The 22,602-nt window shown below is 44.0% G+C and overlaps 1 protein-coding gene across 2 annotated transcripts in view; it reads left to right on the top strand.

Annotated features, from left to right (window-relative positions):
• Positions 1–22,602, top strand: part of REEP3 (receptor accessory protein 3) — a 255,800-nt gene that overhangs the window by 96,387 nt on the left and 136,811 nt on the right. For both annotated transcript variants that reach the window (XM_075352336.1, XM_075352337.1), the window contains exon 2: positions 9,404–9,476. In XM_075352336.1, coding sequence (XP_075208451.1) covers positions 9,404–9,476 — 73 coding nt within the window. The remainder of the gene's footprint in view (positions 1–9,403; positions 9,477–22,602) is intronic.

Genomic DNA, 22,602 nt, shown 5'->3' with positions numbered 1-22,602 from the left:
TTAAGGAGAATAGTGTTCCCCCGTGGTCCCCACATAGCTTTCTCATGAGCCAGATCAGACACCCCCATACTTTGCACTGACGAGGGGCAAGCACCCCGAAACACCGTGTCTGCAAATTGGGATTCTGATCTGGCTTATATATCCTGAGTCATATTGCAAAGGATTGTCGAAAATCCACTTGTGACTTTTAGGATCGCTACTTCCAATAGGTGGCGCTGTGCTAGAGTTTGTCTCCTTTACTGGAGAGACAATTTGAATATTTCCCAGAGGGGCATTGCAGCTATAAGTCCCCTTACCTGGCAGCCAGACTGGCTTGCAAAGTCTCCTTAAGGAGAATAGTGTTCCCCCGTGGAATTTTAGGGGCATTGCAGCTATAAGTCCCCTTACCTGGCAGCCAGACTGGCTTGCAAAGTCTCCTTAAGGAGAATAGTGTTCCCCCGTGGTCCCCACATAGCTTTCTCATGAGCCAGATCAGACACCCCCATACTTTGCACTGACGAGGGGCAAGCACCCCGAAACACCGTGTCTGCAAATTGGGATTCTGATCTGGCTTATATATCCTGAGTCATATTGCAAAGGATTGTCGAAAATCCACTTGTGACTTTTAGGATCGCTACTTCCAATAGGTGGCGCTGTGCTAGAGTTTGTCTCCTTTACTGGAGAGACAATTTGAATATTTCCCAGAGGGGCATTGCAGCTATAAGTCCCCTTACCTGGCAGCCAGACTGGCTTGCAAAGTCTCCTTAAGGAGAATAGTGTTCCCCCGTGGAATTTTAGGGGCATTGCAGCTATAAGTCCCCTTACCTGGCAGCCAGACTGGCTTGCAAAGTCTCCTTAAGGAGAATAGTGTTCCCCCGTGGTCCCCACATAGCTTTCTCATGAGCCAGATCAGACACCCCCATACTTTGCACTGACGAGGGGCAAGCACCCCGAAACACCGTGTCTGCAAATTGGGATTCTGATCTGGCTTATATATCCTGAGTCATATTGCAAAGGATTGTCGAAAATCCACTTGTGACTTTTAGGATCGCTACTTCCAATAGGTGGCGCTGTGCTAGAGTTTGTCTCCTTTACTGGAGAGACAATTTGAATATTTCCCAGAGGGGCATTGCAGCTATAAGTCCCCTTACCTGGCAGCCAGACTGGCTTGCAAAGTCTCCTTAAGGAGAATAGTGTTCCCCCGTGGAATTTTAGGGGCATTGCAGCTATAAGTCCCCTTACCTGGCAGCCAGACTGGCTTGCAAAGTCTCCTTAAGGAGAATAGTGTTCCCCCGTGGTCCCCACATAGCTTTCTCATGAGCCAGATCAGACACCCCCATACTTTGCACTGACGAGGGGCAAGCACCCCGAAACACCGTGTCTGCAAATTGGGATTCTGATCTGGCTTATATATCCTGAGTCATATTGCAAAGGATTGTCGAAAATCCACTTGTGACTTTTAGGATCGCTACTTCCAATAGGTGGCGCTGTGCTAGAGTTTGTCTCCTTTACTGGAGAGACAATTTGAATATTTCCCAGAGGGGCATTGCAGCTATAAGTCCCCTTACCTGGCAGCCAGACTGGCTTGCAAAGTCTCCTTAAGGAGAATAGTGTTCCCCCGTGGAATTTTAGGGGCATTGCAGCTATAAGTCCCCTTACCTGGCAGCCAGACTGGCTTGCAAAGTCTCCTTAAGGAGAATAGTGTTCCCCCGTGGTCCCCACATAGCTTTCTCATGAGCCAGATCAGACACCCCCATACTTTGCACTGACGAGGGGCAAGCACCCCGAAACACCGTGTCTGCAAATTGGGATTCTGATCTGGCTTATATATCCTGAGTCATATTGCAAAGGATTGTCGAAAATCCACTTGTGACTTTTAGGATCGCTACTTCCAATAGGTGGCGCTGTGCTAGAGTTTGTCTCCTTTACTGGAGAGACAATTTGAATATTTCCCAGAGGGGCATTGCAGCTATAAGTCCCCTTACCTGGCAGCCAGACTGGCTTGCAAAGTCTCCTTAAGGAGAATAGTGTTCCCCCGTGGAATTTTAGGGGCATTGCAGCTATAAGTCCCCTTACCTGGCAGCCAGACTGGCTTGCAAAGTCTCCTTAAGGAGAATAGTGTTCCCCCGTGGTCCCCACATAGCTTTCTCATGAGCCAGATCAGACACCCCCATACTTTGCACTGACGAGGGGCAAGCACCCCGAAACACCGTGTCTGCAAATTGGGATTCTGATCTGGCTTATATATCCTGAGTCATATTGCAAAGGATTGTCGAAAATCCACTTGTGACTTTTAGGATCGCTACTTCCAATAGGTGGCGCTGTGCTAGAGTTTGTCTCCTTTACTGGAGAGACAATTTGAATATTTCCCAGAGGGGCATTGCAGCTATAAGTCCCCTTACCTGGCAGCCAGACTGGCTTGCAAAGTCTCCTTAAGGAGAATAGTGTTCCCCCGTGGAATTTTAGGGGCATTGCAGCTATAAGTCCCCTTACCTGGCAGCCAGACTGGCTTGCAAAGTCTCCTTAAGGAGAATAGTGTTCCCCCGTGGTCCCCACATAGCTTTCTCATGAGCCAGATCAGACACCCCCATACTTTGCACTGACGAGGGGCAAGCACCCCGAAACACCGTGTCTGCAAATTGGGATTCTGATCTGGCTTATATATCCTGAGTCATATTGCAAAGGATTGTCGAAAATCCACTTGTGACTTTTAGGATCGCTACTTCCAATAGGTGGCGCTGTGCTAGAGTTTGTCTCCTTTACTGGAGAGACAATTTGAATATTTCCCAGAGGGGCATTGCAGCTATAAGTCCCCTTACCTGGCAGCCAGACTGGCTTGCAAAGTCTCCTTAAGGAGAATAGTGTTCCCCCGTGGAATTTTAGGGGCATTGCAGCTATAAGTCCCCTTACCTGGCAGCCAGACTGGCTTGCAAAGTCTCCTTAAGGAGAATAGTGTTCCCCCGTGGTCCCCACATAGCTTTCTCATGAGCCAGATCAGACACCCCCATACTTTGCACTGACGAGGGGCAAGCACCCCGAAACACCGTGTCTGCAAATTGGGATTCTGATCTGGCTTATATATCCTGAGTCATATTGCAAAGGATTGTCGAAAATCCACTTGTGACTTTTAGGATCGCTACTTCCAATAGGTGGCGCTGTGCTAGAGTTTGTCTCCTTTACTGGAGAGACAATTTGAATATTTCCCAGAGGGGCATTGCAGCTATAAGTCCCCTTACCTGGCAGCCAGACTGGCTTGCAAAGTCTCCTTAAGGAGAATAGTGTTCCCCCGTGGAATTTTAGGGGCATTGCAGCTATAAGTCCCCTTACCTGGCAGCCAGACTGGCTTGCAAAGTCTCCTTAAGGAGAATAGTGTTCCCCCGTGGTCCCCACATAGCTTTCTCATGAGCCAGATCAGACACCCCCATACTTTGCACTGACGAGGGGCAAGCACCCCGAAACACCGTGTCTGCAAATTGGGATTCTGATCTGGCTTATATATCCTGAGTCATATTGCAAAGGATTGTCGAAAATCCACTTGTGACTTTTAGGATCGCTACTTCCAATAGGTGGCGCTGTGCTAGAGTTTGTCTCCTTTACTGGAGAGACAATCTGCTAATTCTAGTAATTATTTAAAATTAGAATACAGTGGAACCTTGGTTAACGAGAACAGTCCGTTCTAGGAGTGTGCCTGTTAACCAAGTTACTCGTTCAGCAGAGCAAGATTTCACATAGGAAATCATTGCAATGCTGACAATTCGTTCCACAACTTGTTGAATGTCCCATCCTGGTCCCCTGTTGTGCCATTCCACACATGTACAAACTCACACGCACATATTATATGCTCCCCTTACCTTCCGTTCCATCGCTGGCCTGGTGGGACTTTCTGTTCGCTAGCACGGGCTGTGTATCGGGTAACCATGACGACGAGGGAGGAACTTCCGCACCCAGAGCGCTGACGTCAAAGGCAGGAGCCTCTGATTGGTCAGCGCGCTGCCTTTGAGTAGTGTCTGACAGCGGAAGTTCCTGCCTCGTGACCGATGGTTACCCGATACACAGCCTGGAGCGGCGAACTACAGGACCCAGGAGGCCGGCGATGGAACGGAAGGTACACATATTATTATGCTCCCCTTACCTTCCGTTCCATCGCCGGCCTCTTGGGTCTTGTAGTTCACTGCGAGGATTTCTCCCTCTTCGCGATGCACCGGCGAACTAGAAGACCCAGGAGGCTGGCGATGGAACGGAAGGTAAGGTGAGCATAATACTGTATGTGTGTGCGTGCGTGTTTGTTTGTGTGTGTTTTGTGTGTACATATTTGTGTGGACTGCAAGTGCGGGTCAGAGCACGGTGGATGTACGGAACCGGAAGTGTGTGCGGTGAGGATTTTGCTCGTACAGCAAAGCTTTCTCGTAAACCGAGTTACAAATATACAGAAAGCTTTGCTTGTTAAGCGAAATTCTCGTTAACTGGGTTACTCGTTAAGCGAGGTTCCACTGTACTTATTTATTTAATGTTCTGTTGTATCATCGGATTGGGCAAGTTCATACTGAATAAGTTTGGGTTTGCATATTTCATTGACTGAAATTCTTGCGTCTTCCCCTTATTTATTTTTTTTCTGTTTGAGGACAATTGGGCATACATACAGAATACACTCCGTCTATCAGCCATCAATATTATATTATTAAAAAGATATTAAAGCTGTCATCAGACTAGAAGTTGGTCGTGTTTTGTTGCGGGTTATTTGCATATAGAACTGTCATAATTCTATGTAAGCCGGCGGTAATTTGTAAAAGTGACATTACAGAAGCATATTCCCTGCGCATTTCTTTAAGAACACACTGTCAAGGTTTTTTAAGGTTAGGCTGCAGTGGAAGAATGCTACATTAATTGCTGTGTGCAGCCGGGAAACTGAAAGCAGGGCATTTTACTGGCAGACATGGCCAAGCAAGACTAGCCATAAATCTCACAGTGCGGAACGTAATAAATTAGATTCAGCTGAAACCCGCTTCCAGATTATATTTAAAAAAAAAAAAAGAAGTTTCTTTGTTCCAGTTGGTTTATAAAATCCGTGACTTTTATTGTCTGCAAGCAATATTCTTCTTTTTTTTTTTTTTTTCTAGAGCATTTGCTTGTTTCATACACGGGTTGGAATGTGGGGAAATGCGATGTAGGCTTCGAATAAAAAAAAAAAAGAATATAAAGTTTTATGATTTCAGATTACAACTGTTTCCTTCCTTCCTTCCTGGTCTGGCCAGTTTGTAAGTGGCTCCAGAGATAGGTGAACAAAGGAGGAAATGGCCAAATGTGTTGTGACATTGTACAGTGTTTTTTTTTTTAAAGGGAACCAACCAGCAGGATTTTCATATATAAAGTAAACCCAGTGCTGTACTGGCGCTAGGATGCTGAATGTAAGCACAACTTTTGTTTGGAGATTGGATGTTTTATTTTAGAAATATGTGCAAGTAAAGTTTCAGCAATGTACTTCTATTTGATTGACAGGTGCAACAGGAAGGGAATATCTTGGTCGGGTCTATTCCCGCCCCTGTCTGCCTGCCTGGCCTTCCTCCCCCTGTAGCTGTCATAGACCTTAATTCCTTCTCAGACAGAGAGGGGCGGGAATAGGTAGCAAGACCCAACCCACATATTCCCTTCCTGTTGCACTTTTCAATCAAATAGCAGGGCATTGCTGGAACTTTACTTGCACAGATTTCTGTAATAACACATCCAATCTCTGAACAGAAGGTATGCTTAGATTCAGCATCCTAGCGCCAGTATAGCACTGGCTTTACTTTTATATATGAAAATCCTACTTGTTGGTTCCCTTAAAGGACTTTTCCACTATTTATCATGCAACGATTTGGTCTGCCCAAGAGTGCCATTTCAGGGGTCCCAAATACCTAGACAGTGAGCGTATGTCCCCAGGGGATGGAAATGCTGCAAATTTCTTTTGTGCAATATGCACCTAAAAGATCTATAGCAAAAGGCTGTAGCTGGCAAGGGTAAGATTTTACTAAATCTCAATTCACATACAGTGGAATTACTTGCACGGAAACTGACTACCGATCCAGGTTCGTTCAGCACAAAACGACTGTTGAAATCCAGCTCAGGCACTTGGTGTACCCTTGGTGTGGCCAATAGTTCAGTGCAACTTCCCACCTATTTTCATCTATCTCCGCTCTCCTCTTACTTGATTGACAGCTCCGGCTTTACTGCAGATATAAAAGGACAGCGATTGATGGAAAAATAGTAGGTGGGAAGGTGCACAGAATAGTTTGGCCACTCCGAGGGTGCACCGAGCTCATCAGCATGGTTTGAATAGTCATTTTGTGCTGATGGATACCGGTTAGGCAGTGTTCCCACAATCAAGATTAGCAACGTTTTGGGCATAGCATATTTCCTGAAAATCGCCAGTGGTTGAAGGGGTTCACCTTGAGCCCTTAACTGTTCTTTATGTGCAGATGTTAAGGGGGCTTTACATACTACGATATTGTTAATGTTTTGTCATCGGGGTCAAGTTGTTTAGTGACGCACATCCGGCGTCATTAACGATATCGCAGCGTGTGACATTGACCAGCGACCTCAAAAATGGTGAAAATCGTTCACCATGGAGAGGTCGTCCCAAACACAAAAATCGGTAAGGGTTGTTTATGCAGGTGGTTCATCGCTCATGCGGCAGCACACATCGCTGTGTGTGACACCGCAGGAGCGAGGAACGTCTCCTTACCTGCCGCCGGCCACAATGCGGAAGGAAGAGGTGGGCGGGATGTTACGTCCTGCTCATCTCCGCCCCTCCGCTTTCATTGGCCGGCCGCTTAGTGACGTTGCGGTGACGTCGCTGTGATGCCAAACGTCCCTCCCTCTTGAAGGAGGGATTGTTCGGCAGTCACAGCGACAACGACGACCAGATAAGTATGTGTGACGCTGCCGTAGCGATAATGTTCGCTACGGCAGCGATCACAAACAATCGCATGCGCGACAGGGGCGGGTACTTACACGCTCGCTATCGCTACAAATTGCTAGTGATATCGCTACCATGTAAAGCCCCCTTTACTGCTGCAGCCACAGTGACCGATCTCACAATTCTTTAGATTGTGATCACTCCTCATCGGACCATAGACCATAGATAGATAGATAATCTATATGTATATACAATATACATATATACAATATACAGTCACTGGATAATACACACACACCACACACACACACACACACACACATATACACACACACACACACGTTTGTGTGTGTGTAATATGTATGTGTGTATGTGTATGCAGATGTGTTTGTGTGTGTGTGTGCGTGTGTGTGCGTTCATGTGTTGTATAATATATATAAATATATGTCTGTGTAATATATGTATATATGTGTATATATATATATATGTATGTATATATGCGTGTGTGTGTATGTATGTGTATATATATATATATATACACACTGTATGTATGTGTGTGTGTATGTATATGTGTGTGCGTATGTACAGTGCCTACAAGTATTATTCAACCCCCTGCAGATTTAGCAGGTTTACACATTCGGAATTAACTTGGCATTGTGACATTTGGACTGTAGATCAGCCTGGAAGTGTGAAATGCACTGCAGCAAAAAAGAATGTTATTTCTTTTTTTATTTTTTTTTTAAATTGTGAAAAGTTTATTCAGAGGGTCATTTATTATGCAACCCCTCAAACCACAAGAATTGTGTTTGGTTCCCCTAAAGTATTAAGAAGTATTTCAGGCACAAAGAAGCTTCACATGTTTGGATTAATTATCTTTTTCCAGCCTTTTCTGACTAATTAAGACCCTCCCCAAACTTGTGAACAGCACTCATACTTGGTCAACATGGGAAAGACAAAGGAGCATTCCAAGGCCATCAGAGACAAGATCGTGGAGGGTCACAAGGCTGGCAAGGGGTACAAAACCCTTTCCAAGGAGTTGGGCCTACCTGTCTCCACTGTTGGGAGCATCATCCGGAAGTGGAAGGCTTATGGAACTACTGTTAGCCTTCCACGGCCTGGACAGCCTTTAAAGTTTCCACCCGTGCCGAGGCCAGGCTTGTCCGAAGAGTCAAGGCTAACCCAAGGACAACAAGGAAGGAGCTCCGGGAAGATCTCATGGCAGTGGGGACATTGGTTTCAGTCAATACCATACGTAACGTACTCCACCGCAATGGTCTCCGTTCCAGACGAGCCCGTAAGGTACCTTTACTTTCAAAGCGTCATATCAAGGCTCGTCTACAGTTTGCTCATGATCACTTGGTGGACTCTGAGACAGACTGGTTCAAGGGTCTCTGGTCTGATGAGACCAAGATCGAAATTTTTGGTGCCAACCACACACGTGACGTTTGGAGACTGGATGGCACTGCATACGACCCCAAGAATACCATCCCTACAGTCAAGCATGGTGGTGGCAGCATCATGCCGTGGGGCTGTTTCTCAGCCAAGGGGCCTGGCCATCTGGTCCGCATCCATGGGAAGATGGATAGCACGGCCTACCTGGAGATTTTGGCCAAGAACCTCCGCTCCTCCATCAAGGATCTTAAGATGGGTTGTCATTTCATCTTCCAACAAGACAACGACCCAAAGCACACAGCCAAGAAAACCAAGGCCTGGTTCAAGAGGGAAAAAAAAATCAAGGTGTTGCAGTGGCCTAGTCAGTCTCCTGACCTTAACCCAATTGAAAACTTGTGGAAGGAGCTCAAGATTAAAGTCCACATGAGACACCCAAAGAACCTAGATAACTTGGAGAAGATCTGCATGGAGGAGTGGGCCAAGATAACTCCAGAGACCTGTGCCGGCCTGATCAGGTCTTATAAAAGACGATTATTAGCTGTAATTGCAAACAAGGGTTATTCCACAAAATATTAAACCTAGGGGTTGAATAATAATTGACCCACACTTTTATGTTGAAAATTTATTAAAATTTAACTGAGCAACATAACTTGTTGGTTTGTAAGATTTATGCATCTGTTAATAAATCCTGCTCTTGTTTGAAGTTTGCAGGCTCTAACTTATTTGCATCTTATCAAACCTGCTAAATCTGCAGGGGGTTGAATACTACTTGTAGGCACTGTATATGTGCGTGCATGTGTTGTATCTCTTTGTGTGTGTGTGTGTGTGTGTGTATATATAATTTTTTTTTATTTATTTATTTACAGGATATATAATGTGTATGTGTTGTTTCTCTGTGTATATGTTTCTCTGTGTATTGTGTACACGCTATATATGCATTAAATGCTGTCTGTAAAGCCAATTTACAGGCTATGAAAATGTCATAAGGAACCTCATTAACCTGTCTGTTTTCTGCCTTCAAATGCAGCTATTTCACTTTACAGAAAAATCTGAACTTGTCGAAAAGCATAATTGACATATCATGATGTACGGCTGTGGCTTGGTCCCCATGTAACCCCTCTCCTCCTTCCTCTGCAGGCTGGTGTTTGGTATGCTGTACCCTGCGTACAATTCATACAAAGCTGTGAAGACGAAGAATGTGAAAGAATATGTAAGTAGCGCATTGTAAATTTCCCTATTTCTAAGGCTTGCTGTGCTCTATCTACATTTCATGTCTGTGCTGCTTCGGTTCATGGCATTAATGCCCCTCTGCAGATGTTTTCACTTTAGATGGAGGTGATAGTCTGCAGTTCTATTGTTTTACAGAACCTGCGCTCTAACCCTTCTGCTGGTTTGTAGCTTTAGTTATTATGTCTGTGTTTTTCCAGACACAATGGCTTGGATCTATAAGAGAAAAAAACAAAACATTATGTATCAGAGCTGTACAACGGGAATAGGGAAACTGGTAACATTTATAAATCCTGATCTAAAGTACGGAAAAGTACAAACGCCAGTGTGTTTTATTATTATTATTATTATTATTATTATTATTATTGTTATTATTGCTATTATTATTGTTATTATTACTATTGTTGTTGTTATTATTATTATTATTATTATTATTATTATTATTTTATTTTATTATTTTTACTTTAGGGAAGGAATTTGCAATAAGCAATTAGACTAGTGCTTTATGGCACTGTGAGTTATGCCGCTATTCGTCATGGACTGTGACTTTCTTTCCGATAAGGAACGATTGAAGTTGTATAGTTTGAATTGTTCACAACCTAGTCTCAGCCTAAAGGCTCCATACATAGAGCGATATTGTCCGGATATGCCAATATTCATGGGTTTGATTGTCTATTGTGTATGGGCGCTGTCCTACTGATGTTGGGATAGATGTTGACCAGGAATCTCCAATTTTGGATTATTGAATGCATTCTTCTCCCATACAGAAGCCACCGTGTCAGCCGCCACCTTTCTCATAGAGATCACCGGAGAGCTCAGCCAAACAATCAGCCAAAGCATTCTTCGGCCAACAGCCATCTAATGTATATGGCCAGACACCTATTGCAGTTGCTTATCTCCCCAGAGAGTAAAGGCATCTGCCATTGACATTCCAGTTGGAAGGCCTCCGTTAACCTCAGGCAGGTTTGGCCGAATTTCATCTAATGTGTATGAGGTTCTTTAGACTGACCTTTTTAAAGGGCATCTGTCAGAATATTTTTTAATATCTGTACTGAGAGCAGAAAAATATAGAGCACAAGAGCCTGATTCCAGGGATGTGTCGCTTATTAGGCTATGTTTCAATACAATCCATGTTTTATTAGCAGAAAGTTAACACTACAAGGCTACATATTGCATGCCAGGCAGTTAGGCTAATCTGTGTAACCCCGCCCCCACAACTGATTGGTAGCTTGCTGACCATTTACAGTGTATAAAGGAAGCTCACAGTCAGGGGGGTGTGCAGAGATTTACACAGCCCCAAAGACTTGGCTCTGCTACATCTACATCAGACAAACAACCAATCAGCCCAGTAAGTTACACACTGCTGGAATCAGGCTTTCTTGACCTATTTTATGCTACTCTTAGATTATATAGCAAAAACCTGCTGACAATATCCCTTTTAATACATGTTCCTTTCCAGAACCAACGTACTTTGAAGGGATCTACTAGAAATCTAATGGCTATGGTGATCATAGGCTGTGGTTTTCTTAGCTTTGTTTCCTAGGATCTAAAGATCGCATACAAATTTGACTAACATTAGTTAAACCTCCTGATATTGATGGGCTTGGCCTACAGTCGGAGTATGGCGGATTTCCAGTTCTCCCCATACATTATAAAAGGATTCTGTATGTTTAATGTGAAACAGTTGATTCTTTTTTTTCTTGGAAAGATAAGCCACCGGCAGAGGATGCTGGCAGCGTCTCTTATGTGCCGAGCTCTCCTGTGTATGGCGGAATCAGGAGAAATAAGTTGGCAGAATCCTGGATAACTCTGGGGGGGGCCTAAGATGTTCTAAAGGAATTCTGTAGCTTCCCCTGTTCTAGTAGAAGTCGTTACTTGTTATGCTGGAATGGTAGCTATATACAGATATATATATAATATATTGGCTATTTAGTAGGACTTTCTTATAGCAACTTTGAAAATACTGTAGTGAGATGAAAAGGTATGGTCAGGATTTGCAAAATATATCTATGAAAGCTCAGAATTTGTTATAACTTTGCAGGAATCAGATATTTTTTTTTTTTTGTTTTCTCTTATTTTTAGAGTAGTGCGTATATATAAAAACAAAAACCGGTTGCAAAGATGGAGGAATTAGAGATTTCTATACAAATTTAGGTGCGTAATTCCATCCAGAAACCTCAGCTTGTGAACATTGTGTAGTATTCCGCAAGCTCTCCCAACCCCTGTCATAACATTTGGGAATATCCGAGGGCGGAGGCCAGATCGCTCACATCGCACTCTTTCTTGGCCACCTACATTGGTATGTGAACACATGAAGGCAGCTGTGGGCGGCTATCTCAGAAGCTAAGGCTGCTTTCACACATCCGGTTTTTGCAGTGCGGCTCAATCCGGCTCAAAAACATATGTAACAGATGCGGTGAAAAAAAACCGGATCTGTTGCATACGTTTTTCCATGCGGCCCGTCCGTTTTTTGACGGATGCGGCTTGATACTGAGCATGCGCAGTGCAAAAAAAACGCATCCGGCGTCCATAGGCTTGCATTGTAAATCGCGCGCAATGTGTTTTTTTCCTCGCACAAAAAAACGTGCCAGGCAACGTTCTATCCGGCCACCGCATGGGCTAAATATGCCGCATCCGGCAAAAAACGGACGCAACGCAAGGCCATGCGGCACAATACGGCACTAATGCGAGTTTATGTGGAGAAAAATGCAACCGGCGGCAAAAAAAAAAAGTTGCGTTTTTTCTGCAGAGCGCCGTATTGTGCCGCACGGCAAAAACCGGATGTGTGAAAGCAGCCTTAACTTTGACAACTGTGTTGATCTGATCATCCATTTATTGATGAGAACAGCTTGACTTTAGGAGCACACTTTTTTTTTTTTTTTAAATTTTGTAAATTTACTAAATTGTGGCATCTGACATTTTATTTGCTATTATATTCTCAAGCTATCTTAAACGGAAAATAACTGGTAATTAATGCTGCTTGAACTACGGGCAGCTTGATTCGGACATAGGCGTCATCATTTCACCTTAGGCTAAGTTCACACTTCCGTTGTTTTGTATCAGTCACAATCCGTCGCCTTGAGGAATTACGGTATCCTGCAAAATATTTTGCAGGATTCCAGTTTTTCCCCATAGACTTCTATTGGCGACGGATTGTGACTGATGATGCTGCGTTGCATCCGCTGGACTACCTGTCGTTTTTTGACTGACCGCTGGGCGGGAGCAACGCAGCATGTAACGTTTTTTGTGCAGTGGAATCCGTTGGATTTCGCTGCGCATGCGCTCTCTGGCTCCCCGCACAGGTAACCAGGATAAATATCGGGTTACTAAGCAACACGCTTTGGTTAGTTACCCGGTATTTACAGTGGTTACATGTGCAGGGAGCCCGCGCTAAGCGGTGTATGCTGGTAACCAAGATAAATATTGGGTAACCAAGCAAAAAGTGCTTTGCTTTTACCCGATATTTACCCTGGCTGTGCACGGAGCCAGACACTTCACCGCTCGGCTCCGCCCCCTCCCGCACTCATCATGTACACACACACACACACACACACACACACACTTACACTTACACTCACCTGTCCTGCAGTCCTCGCGGCACTGACGTACTCAATGCCACGGCCCCGCTCGGCTCCACCCACCCAGAACTCCGCCCCCCGAACTCCGCCTCCCGCACACAACGGAATCTGACACACATGCGTCAAGCGACGCATGTGACTGATGCAAAACAACGGAAGTGTGAACTTAGCCTTCGTGTTTCGGAGAGAACATATATTTTAACAGCCTGTTGGTGTCCATACAGCTTGGTGACTAGTCCCAGAAGCCACTATCTCCATTGCCACCACTGCCTCACCAGGACAGCTCCTCGTCCCCAGGCTCTCACCTGCAGTGGCACGATTTCCCCAAAACTATTCCATGATCCCTGGTTGAACCTTCTGTACTGCAAAAATGTGGCACCTCTGAAATTATTTTGCTTGGCGGTTCGCCTGTGACTCCTTTTTCTTTCCATGCAAAACCTTGAGAAAGGCTTGTAAAGCCGAAACGTTGGGTTTGCTATACCTTTTGTGCACTTTTTTGCAGTTTATCAATTTTTTTTTCCCAAAATTCTCAGATCTTCTCCAGTCCATATGAGTGCTGAGGTTATTATTGTACTATAGTCCCAGAAGCCAGTCCTTGGTGGGTACTTCCTCCCTGCTCTGTTTGAGTGACCGGTCCCTCTCTGTGTTCTGTATATGGTGAGACCTTTCACCCTACTGGCTTTTAAATGTATATTTTCTCTAAAACTCAGACAAAAACATACCAATAATGCTGGCTGTTGTTTGTGCAGCATGAATCTTCTAAAGAGGGTTTTAAAATATTATACCATATTTAAATGTAAGATGCCACGAGTTTGAAAGTTACTAAAATTAAGGACATGGTGCAAATATGGTTCAAGCAGCATGAATCTTTTTACTATCAATCTCCTTAGTATTTGGATTCTGGAGACCTTGTGACTTTTAACAAATCCATATAAGATCAATACGTAAAGGGACTCTGTCACCAGGTTTTTGCCACCTAATCTGAGAGTAGTATAATGTAGAGACAGAGATCCTTCTTCCAACGATGTGTCACTTACTGTGCTGCTTATTGTAGTTGTGATAAAATCACTGTTTAATTAGCAGGGGATTACTATTAGAGGACTAGTTGGCATGTTGCCAGGTAGTCCAGCATATCATGAGCTCTGTATAACTGCTAGATCTGCAGCACAGAAAACATTGATTTTATTAAAATGACAGCAAACCGCTCAGTAAGTGACACATCGCTGGAATCAGGGTCTCTGTCCCTATATTATGCTGCTCTCAGATGAGGGAGCAAAAACCTGGTGACAGATTCCCTTTAACAATTGCCTACTGATTTCAGTGGAAAACTATATATACCTGCTAATTTTGTTCATGGGATTATCCAGCGCTGTTCACTTCTGCACTGGAAGTAACCAAGAAGCGTGCTCGATCAACAGGTATTCTATATTCATCCTTTAATGGGAATCTGTCACCAGGTTTTTGCTACTTTTCGAGAGCAGCATAATGTAGAAACAGAGACCCTGATTGCAGCGATGTGTCACTTACTGAGCTGTTTGCTGTTATTTTCATAAAATCAGTGTTTTCTGTACTGCAGATTTAGCAGTTATACAGAGCTCATGAATATGCTGGACTACCTGCAACACACCAGGGAGTCTTCTAATGATAATCTAATGCTGATTAAACAGTGAATTTATCAAAACTACACTAAGCAGCCCAGTAAGTAAAACTGCTGGAATCAGGGTCTCTGCCCCGACGTTATGCTGCTCTCAGATTTCATGGCAATAACCCAGTGATGTATTCCCTTTAAAGACTCCTACTTGTCAGTATAGAAATTCAATATAATATTGTGACATGCTAGCAGAACCTCCTGCAAGTTACAATCCATATCCCAACCCGTGGATGACCTACATAGGACATATAGCACAGACCTCTCCCGACAGAGTAACACAGAATTATATTTTGTTCTTTAAAGCTGCTCATCCTCTGACTTATCTAAATATTGAAGCTTCTACAGGGCACAATGTTTGTGCCATGACCCCCATCTTACATCGGTTTTCTTCATTTCTGATACATTAACATCAGCGTTAGAATAACCCGTGTATGAGGTTTTAAAGGGAACCTGTCACCAGTTTTGGGGGATTATAAGCTGCGGCCACCACACCTGGGCTCTTATATACAGCATTCTAGCATGTTGTATATAAGAGCGCAGGCCGCTGTGTAGAACATTAATAATCACTTTATAATACTCACCTAACGGTCGTGCTGCGGTGGAGTTGGGCCATATGGGCATCTTCTATCTCTGGTGCTGGTGCAGCCTCTTTCGGCCATCTTCATCCTCCTTCTGAAGCCTGTGTGCAGGACACATCCTACGTCATACATACACACACACAGGCCGGTATTGAGGTTTCGCGCAGGCGCACTACAATACTTTGATCTGCCATGCTCAGGGCACATCAAAGTGTGCCTGCGCAAGACCTCAGTGCCGGCGAGTTTGGATAACGTAGGATGCGTCATGCACGCCAGCTTCAGAAGGAGGACCAAGATGGCCGAATGAGGAGGCATCGGCTGCGGAGAATGGAGACGCCCATATGGTCCAACTCCAACGAAGCGCAACCGTTGGGTGAGTATTATAAAGTGTTTTTTATGTTCTACAGCGCAGCCTGGGCTCTTATATACAGCTTGTTAGAATGCTGTATATAAGAGCCTGACAGCTTATAGGCCCCAAAACTGGTGACAGGTTCCCTTTTAATTGTCATCCTATACATCGTGAGACTTTCTGGGCAGTTCATGATGTGAAGGGTTAATCCTTATACAGTTTAACATGGAGACTTCCTGACTTATGATTATTCTAAATAAATGAGCATACGGAATTCCCAAGGATAAGGAAGCCAGATGGTCGTGCTCTCACATGTGAATCTTGTGGCAGCAATAACATGCATACAAGAAGAAACGTTCTTGCCAATAATAATTGAGCAAAACTCCCTTTCAGGCCTCCGAGTCATAATTTTAGATCAGAATTGCTTCCCATATCCCAACATTTCTCCGTGTTTTTGGCAGAACATTTGTTGGGTCTAAAGAAAAACTGCTGCAGGATTCCCAAGACTTGATAAACACGAGGTTGGCGAGTTCAGTTGTTTATCGCAATTGTAGAAGGAAATGTTTGTGGCTTTTGTGTTTATTATCTTGTACCAAGTCACCCTGTTATGTCTTGTTTTTTGTTTGGACAGTAGAACGGCTTTTGTTCCGATTTTATGCTTTTTCTGTTGTGGTAATGGTATCGGGTTGAATTATTACGTTTATTTTGCCATTTCCTTTTATTTTCATCTTTTGTCCTTTCTTGTAAGGAGACATGCTGGAGTAATTTATATAGAACCAGGATTTTTAAAAGATTCAGGAGGTCATCGGAGTCAGTGGAGCTTTGTGCATTGTTTTGTGTGCAGAGATTGAGGAGTTGTAGAGTCTTAAGCGGGCTTTACACACTGCGATATCGGTCCCGATATCGCTAGTGTGGGTACCCGCCCCCATCTGTTGCGCGACACGGGCAAATCGCTGCCCGTGCCGCACAACATCGCCCAGAACCGTCACACATACCTGCCCGGCGACGTCGCTGTGACCGGCGAACCGCCTCCTTTCTAAGGGGGCGGTCCGTGTGGCGTCACAGCGACGTCACTGAGCGGCCGCCCAATAGCAGCGGAGGGGCAGAGCTGAGCGGGACGTAACATCCCACCCACCTCCTTCCTTCCTCATAGCGGCCGGGAGGCAGGTAAGGGGAGCTTCCTCGTTCCTGCGGTGTCACACATAGCGATGTGTGCTGCCGCAGGAACGAGGAACAACCTCGTTACTGCTGCAGTAACGATTTTTGAGAATGGACCCCCATGTCACCGATGAGCGATTTTGCACGTTTTTGCAACGATGCAAAATCGCTCATCGGTGTCACACTCAACGGCATCGCTAATGTGGCCGGATGTGCGTCACAATTTCGTGACCCCAACGAGTTCGCATTAGCGATGTCGTAGCGTGTAAAGCCCCCTTTACAGACAGTGTTTCCTGGGAATAGGCTTCCCTCCATAAGTAAAGAACCTGTCTCCGTAAAGATATCTATAGGTAGCTACCCAATTAGCCAATGTCCAACCCATCATCCTCAGCCAGCATGCAGCTGACACCGGCTGTATGATTTCACCATGGTATCTTTGATTCTGAAAAGCTTTGGCGTTTCGGAGAAAAACGTACTTAAAAAGCCACCAGGGAATTAGGCTAAGTTCACACTTCCTTGTTTTGCATCATTCACAATCTGTCGCCTTGAGGAAATACGGTATCCTGCAAAATATTTTGCAGGAATCCGTTTTTTCCCCATAGACTACTATTAGCAACGGATTGTGACTGATGGCCCTGCGTTGCATCCGCCACGTGATGGATCAATCGTTTACTGACTGACCGTCAGGCGGGAGCAACGCTGAATGTAATGTTTTTTGTGTGCGGTGGATCAATTTTTTACGGTGAACATTCGCACAGAAAAAATTTTTTTATGACTGTAAATTCAGTTCCAGTTCCAGCGGCTGGAACGATCAGCTGATTGCCCGACTGCCATCTATTGTGAACGATCAGCTGATTGCCCGACTGCCATCTATTGTGAACGATCAGCTGATTGCCCGACTGCCATCTATTGTGAGCGATCAGCTGATCGCCCGACTGCCATCTATTGTGAATGAGCAGCTGATCGCCCGACTGCCATCTATTGTGAACGATCAGCTGATTGCCCGACTGCCGGCTATTGTGAATGAGCAGCTGATCGGCCGACTGCCGGCTATTGTGAATGAGCAGCTGATCGGCCGACTGCCGGCTATTGTGAATGAGCAGCTGATCGGCCGACTGCCGGCTATTGTGAATGAGCAGCTGATCGGCCGACTGCCGGCTATTGTGAACGATCAGCTGATCGGCCGACTGCCGGCTATTGTGAACGATCAGCTGATCGCCCGGCGGCCGGCTTTTGTGAACGATCAGCTGATCGCCCGGTGGCCGGCTTTTGTCAATGATCAGCTGATCGTTCACAATAGCCGGCCGCAGGTAATACCGTAACCCCCCCTCCCCACAACGGATCGTTTTTTTGCAGCATCAGTCACATCAGTGGTACCACTATCTGCAACACATCCGTTTTATCAGTCACACAACTGATTGTGACTGATGCAAAACAACACAAGTGTGAACTTAGCCACACAGGAGATTAGTTGGACGGGAGTATCCTCAGTGGCTTCTTCCCGCTCGCTGCTCTGGAGTTACACTTCTCTCCCTGAGTGTGTGTATAGGTAGAAACCTGTCACTATGGGAGTGGGCAAGGCGAAGCCAACAGGACTTGCCTATCCAGCTAGTTTCCCTTCCAGTTCGGTCCTTGGTGGCTTTTCAAGTATTGGTTTTCTCTAAAACGCCACGCGTTTCAAGAGTCAGTTGAGTTTTTATACAGCCATCGTCTGATACATTCTGCGCATCCTGTATCAGCTGCCAGTTTCCCTTTTAAAATGGTTGTCCATAAAAATAAAAGTTACTCCCCCATCCATTGGTTAGTGGATAATTTGCTCATCACTGGTGGGGATCTGACCGATGGGATCCAGTAATATTGAGAATAAGGCTCTGGAAAACTAAGAACAGGGCTCTGCAGCCCTGTGTTAAATGGAGCAGAAGTGTCTCCTGGCCATTCTTGGTCTATAGGAATGTCAGAAATCGATAAGCATCAACTTTGCACTTTTTTCACCGCCATTGCCACAAACAATAAATGGAATGGAAATCAAGCATGTGCATCTCCACTCTGTTAAAAATTGGACTGCTGAGCCCCATTCCAGGGGTTCCAGGGCCCTTTTCTTTGGATTGCTAGGCATCCCAGTGGTAGAACATCCATCAATAAGTCAAGTTATTTTCTATCCTATGGAGAGGGAATAACTTGTTGTTCTTACAGTAAAGGGCTATGAAACTTGACTTTGGATTTTAGGCAAGCCATCAAGTCCATTGAAAAAAAATCATTTTTAAGTGGAAGAATTCTTTCAGAAAAAAAAAATAAAAATATATACAGTATACATAATATAGTGTGTGTGTGTGTGTGTGTGTGTGTATGTGAATATATATGTATGTGTATACATATATATATATATATATATATATATATATATATATATATATATATATATATATATGTATATATGTGTGTGTGTGTATATGTGTATATGTATATGTGTGTATGTATATATATACATAGATTGATACAGATATATAGATAGATATATTCCTTTTGTACGTCCCTTCTTGAAAGTAGTGTCAGCAGGTTTTTGCTACCTCATCTAAGAGCAGCATGATGTTGGTAAAGAGACCCTGAGTTCAGCCACTTAGATTAGTGGCTGCAGCCGTTCTGACACAGTGAAAGAGTTTAGATTTTGTATGTAGCAGTGCTACCCTAGACTTTCAGTGTACTTTTCGATAGACAGAAGCTGCTAATCACACAAAGGGCTGTAGTCTGAGTTTGACCAGAGCTCAAGTGCTGCTGAGACCCACTAATGAGAAAGATAAGAGGCACTAACATTGCAGGTAAACAAAATAAAAATACTGAGATAAGACACGCAGAGCTGAATTTTCGGTTTTAACTCTTACAGCATGCTGTCTTCAGATTACATTGCAGAATCCTGCTGTCAGAGTCCCTTTAAATTTCTAGGTACTTTAAGGGGTCACACCTTGAAGTACAAGGTAAATGCTAGGAATTTGATTTAGAGAAACCATTTTTCCTATTATTTAAGATGTTACAATTGATATTTTATACTTTTCAGGCTACATTCAAACTGGGCATTTTTTGGTAATAGTGTAGTTTATTTTTTCTGTGCAAATAAACGGGTAACTATGATTTTTCCTTTTTTTATTCTCTTTAACAAGCTCACCAATTCTATTACTATGACTTTTTCTGTGTTTCTCTGCAGTAGCCATGCACTTTCAACTACATCATTAACATCCGGCCCTAAGTGAGCCAGCCATGAATATTTTATGTAAGACTAGGTCCCACAGTATTCAGCAGCCAATACATAAAACTCTGAAATTCCCACATCTGTCAATCAGAAATCAGGAATAGGTTAATCAGTGCAGAGGTTTGTTTTTCTAATTTCAGGGCTAGGTCTGTTTCTCATGCTGCCCGTTTTTTCCATGTGTCCAAGGAGAGTTGCATTTTCTTGCTGTCTAGCTCTGCAGATGAATGCGAGCACACATTGGCAGACTGCCAGATGCAAACTCGGAATCTCAAACCCTAATTTGCTTAATTAGGATGGTGGTAAAAACAGAGCACTCTTTTTAGTACCTTTTTTTTAGCAGTCGTCAATGCTGATAAATCCTAAGAATGTATTTCAGGGCAACTGGCTACTTTTGAAGCTATAAAATTATTTATCATTTGTACAATTTACCAAAACTTCATATATTTTCAGGCCCTGATTATTACCAAATTACTCATTTTTAGAAGAGGTGTATGACCCAAAAAAAAGTGTTTTGGTCCTAAATGACCAGACACTTTTTTTAGTAGTTTTGATCTAAATATATATTTTTTGTATTTGGGTTATCAAAGTATACATGCAATATACTCTCTGCAGATGTTGTCTTTGCTGGGATTTGATCTTAGGACTTCAGATCGCACGTTAGATCTAGCTGTAGACACAATGATAGTTTGGATGACCGCTACATCCTCCCAACTCTACACACCTTGTTCTTTGAGAGTCGATTCCAGATACCTCTCATGGCGGCTCATGTCTTAAGCCCTTTTAACATATTGTTCAGCTGTCCCATTGGGGCTTCTGTCCAAACCCACCTGCAAAACTGGTTTTGGGCGTATGCACCGACAGAGCCATTGACTATACTAGTGCAGACTGAGTCATCGTGTGCTCTGTTGTGCACCATTTTTGGGAGTAAACACTTTCTGGAGGCGGACAAGCAGACACAGTCTACTACGTCTGGGTGTCCGCCTCTACAAAGCATATACTCCCGAAAATGGTGCACGACAGAGCACAAGGTAACTCCGTCTGCACCATTATAGTCAGTAGCCCCATTGGGGCATATACCCGAATCCTGTTTTGCAGGGGGTTCGGACGGAAGTCCCGAAGGGACCTCTGAACGGAGAGCTGAACACAATATGAAAGGGGCCTTGCAGAACAAATTGATCAGCAGTTCAAAATCGGAAATGCCAGATTCTTCTTTCTCGTGACATCATTTGCAGAGAAAGTCAGGAAGCCCCCCATACACATTAAGACTTTCGTCTGAGCTCATTGACATCGACGGGTTCCTGCCAACACTGGTCTAATCTTTATGGGGATCTTAAGATGCTTGTAAAGTTGATGAAATAAATATTGTTTTTTGCAAGGTCAGAAAATAGTCCTATCTATCCAAGAATAGATAGATATTCAATTCCTCCTGGCCATGGGGAGAAATTGTCACATTGGTGAGGGTCTCACCGGTGGCCCAAACCAATATAACAATTACCACCTATACAGTGGAGAGGTGATAATATATGGAGGTGGGATTACCCATTTATAGGGAACATTTTCATCAGATAGATGCTGTCTATGGTTCTACAGCATATATAAGAGCCGAGCAATGTGATTGCAGTCAAGGTATGTTTTAATCTGAAACGCTGCGGCGTTTTGGAGAAAATATACTCTGAAAAGCCGGCAAGGACTATGTCTTGACTAATTTGAATCAGCACCCTGGCCGGCTTTTCTGTGCCCTAATCAAGTTGACGAACAGGTCCTTCTCATTGTTGACCAATCGGTGAAAGGGAGTAAGGTGGGGACAAGTCACCAGGGATGTGCCCCTTGGACTAGTCAGCTGCGACATAGTCCCTGTCCGATTTTTCTCTGATACGCGGCAGCATTCCAGAGTAAAACACACATTGCTGTAGTCTCGCAGCCAGTGTCAAATTGCGAACCATAGGCAGCGTGAATCTGATGACAAGGTCCCTTTAAAGAATATTCTTATGCAATGCCTCTACAGCCACATCATGGAATGATGATTTCGGAAAACATATGAAACTGATCTTATTTTTACATGAATTTAGCTAGAAAGCAAATCCACATTTTTATTTTCCCTTGTTCGTTTCATGCAATCAGCTTGTGCCTTGGTGGAAAATGGAGACGTGTACATGTTGAGCAGAATAGATGTTTGGTTAAATAATTCATAGATCCTGCATCTTGAAAAGCTTCCAGAGGACATAGGAAGCCACCGGGGCTCACATTCCTGAAGACAAATAACTTGAGAGCACACAACGGGGACATTTAAAGTACATACAGAAAGCGGAGGAGAAAGACTTAATTTACATATAAATAGTTTCAGAATCCAGGTCAGGAATCTGTGACAGTCCCTGATTGATGAGGTCCCCAGCTGTCCATATGATAAGTTTATATGTGCAGCGGTGACTCAATTACAGCAATGCAATCATTGCACTAATCTATGTAATGTGAGGGTCCTGCTAAATACTTTATAGAGAATCGTCCATTGCTATATCAAAGTGGGGGAAAAAATATAATTGGCAACTAATGT

The sequence above is a fragment of the Anomaloglossus baeobatrachus genome, chromosome 5 (genome assembly GCF_048569485.1).
Source record: "Anomaloglossus baeobatrachus isolate aAnoBae1 chromosome 5, aAnoBae1.hap1, whole genome shotgun sequence".
Taxonomy (NCBI): domain Eukaryota; kingdom Metazoa; phylum Chordata; class Amphibia; order Anura; family Aromobatidae; genus Anomaloglossus; species Anomaloglossus baeobatrachus.
Note: the sequence above shows the minus strand (reverse complement) of the source record. Positions and strands in the feature narration are given on the sequence as shown.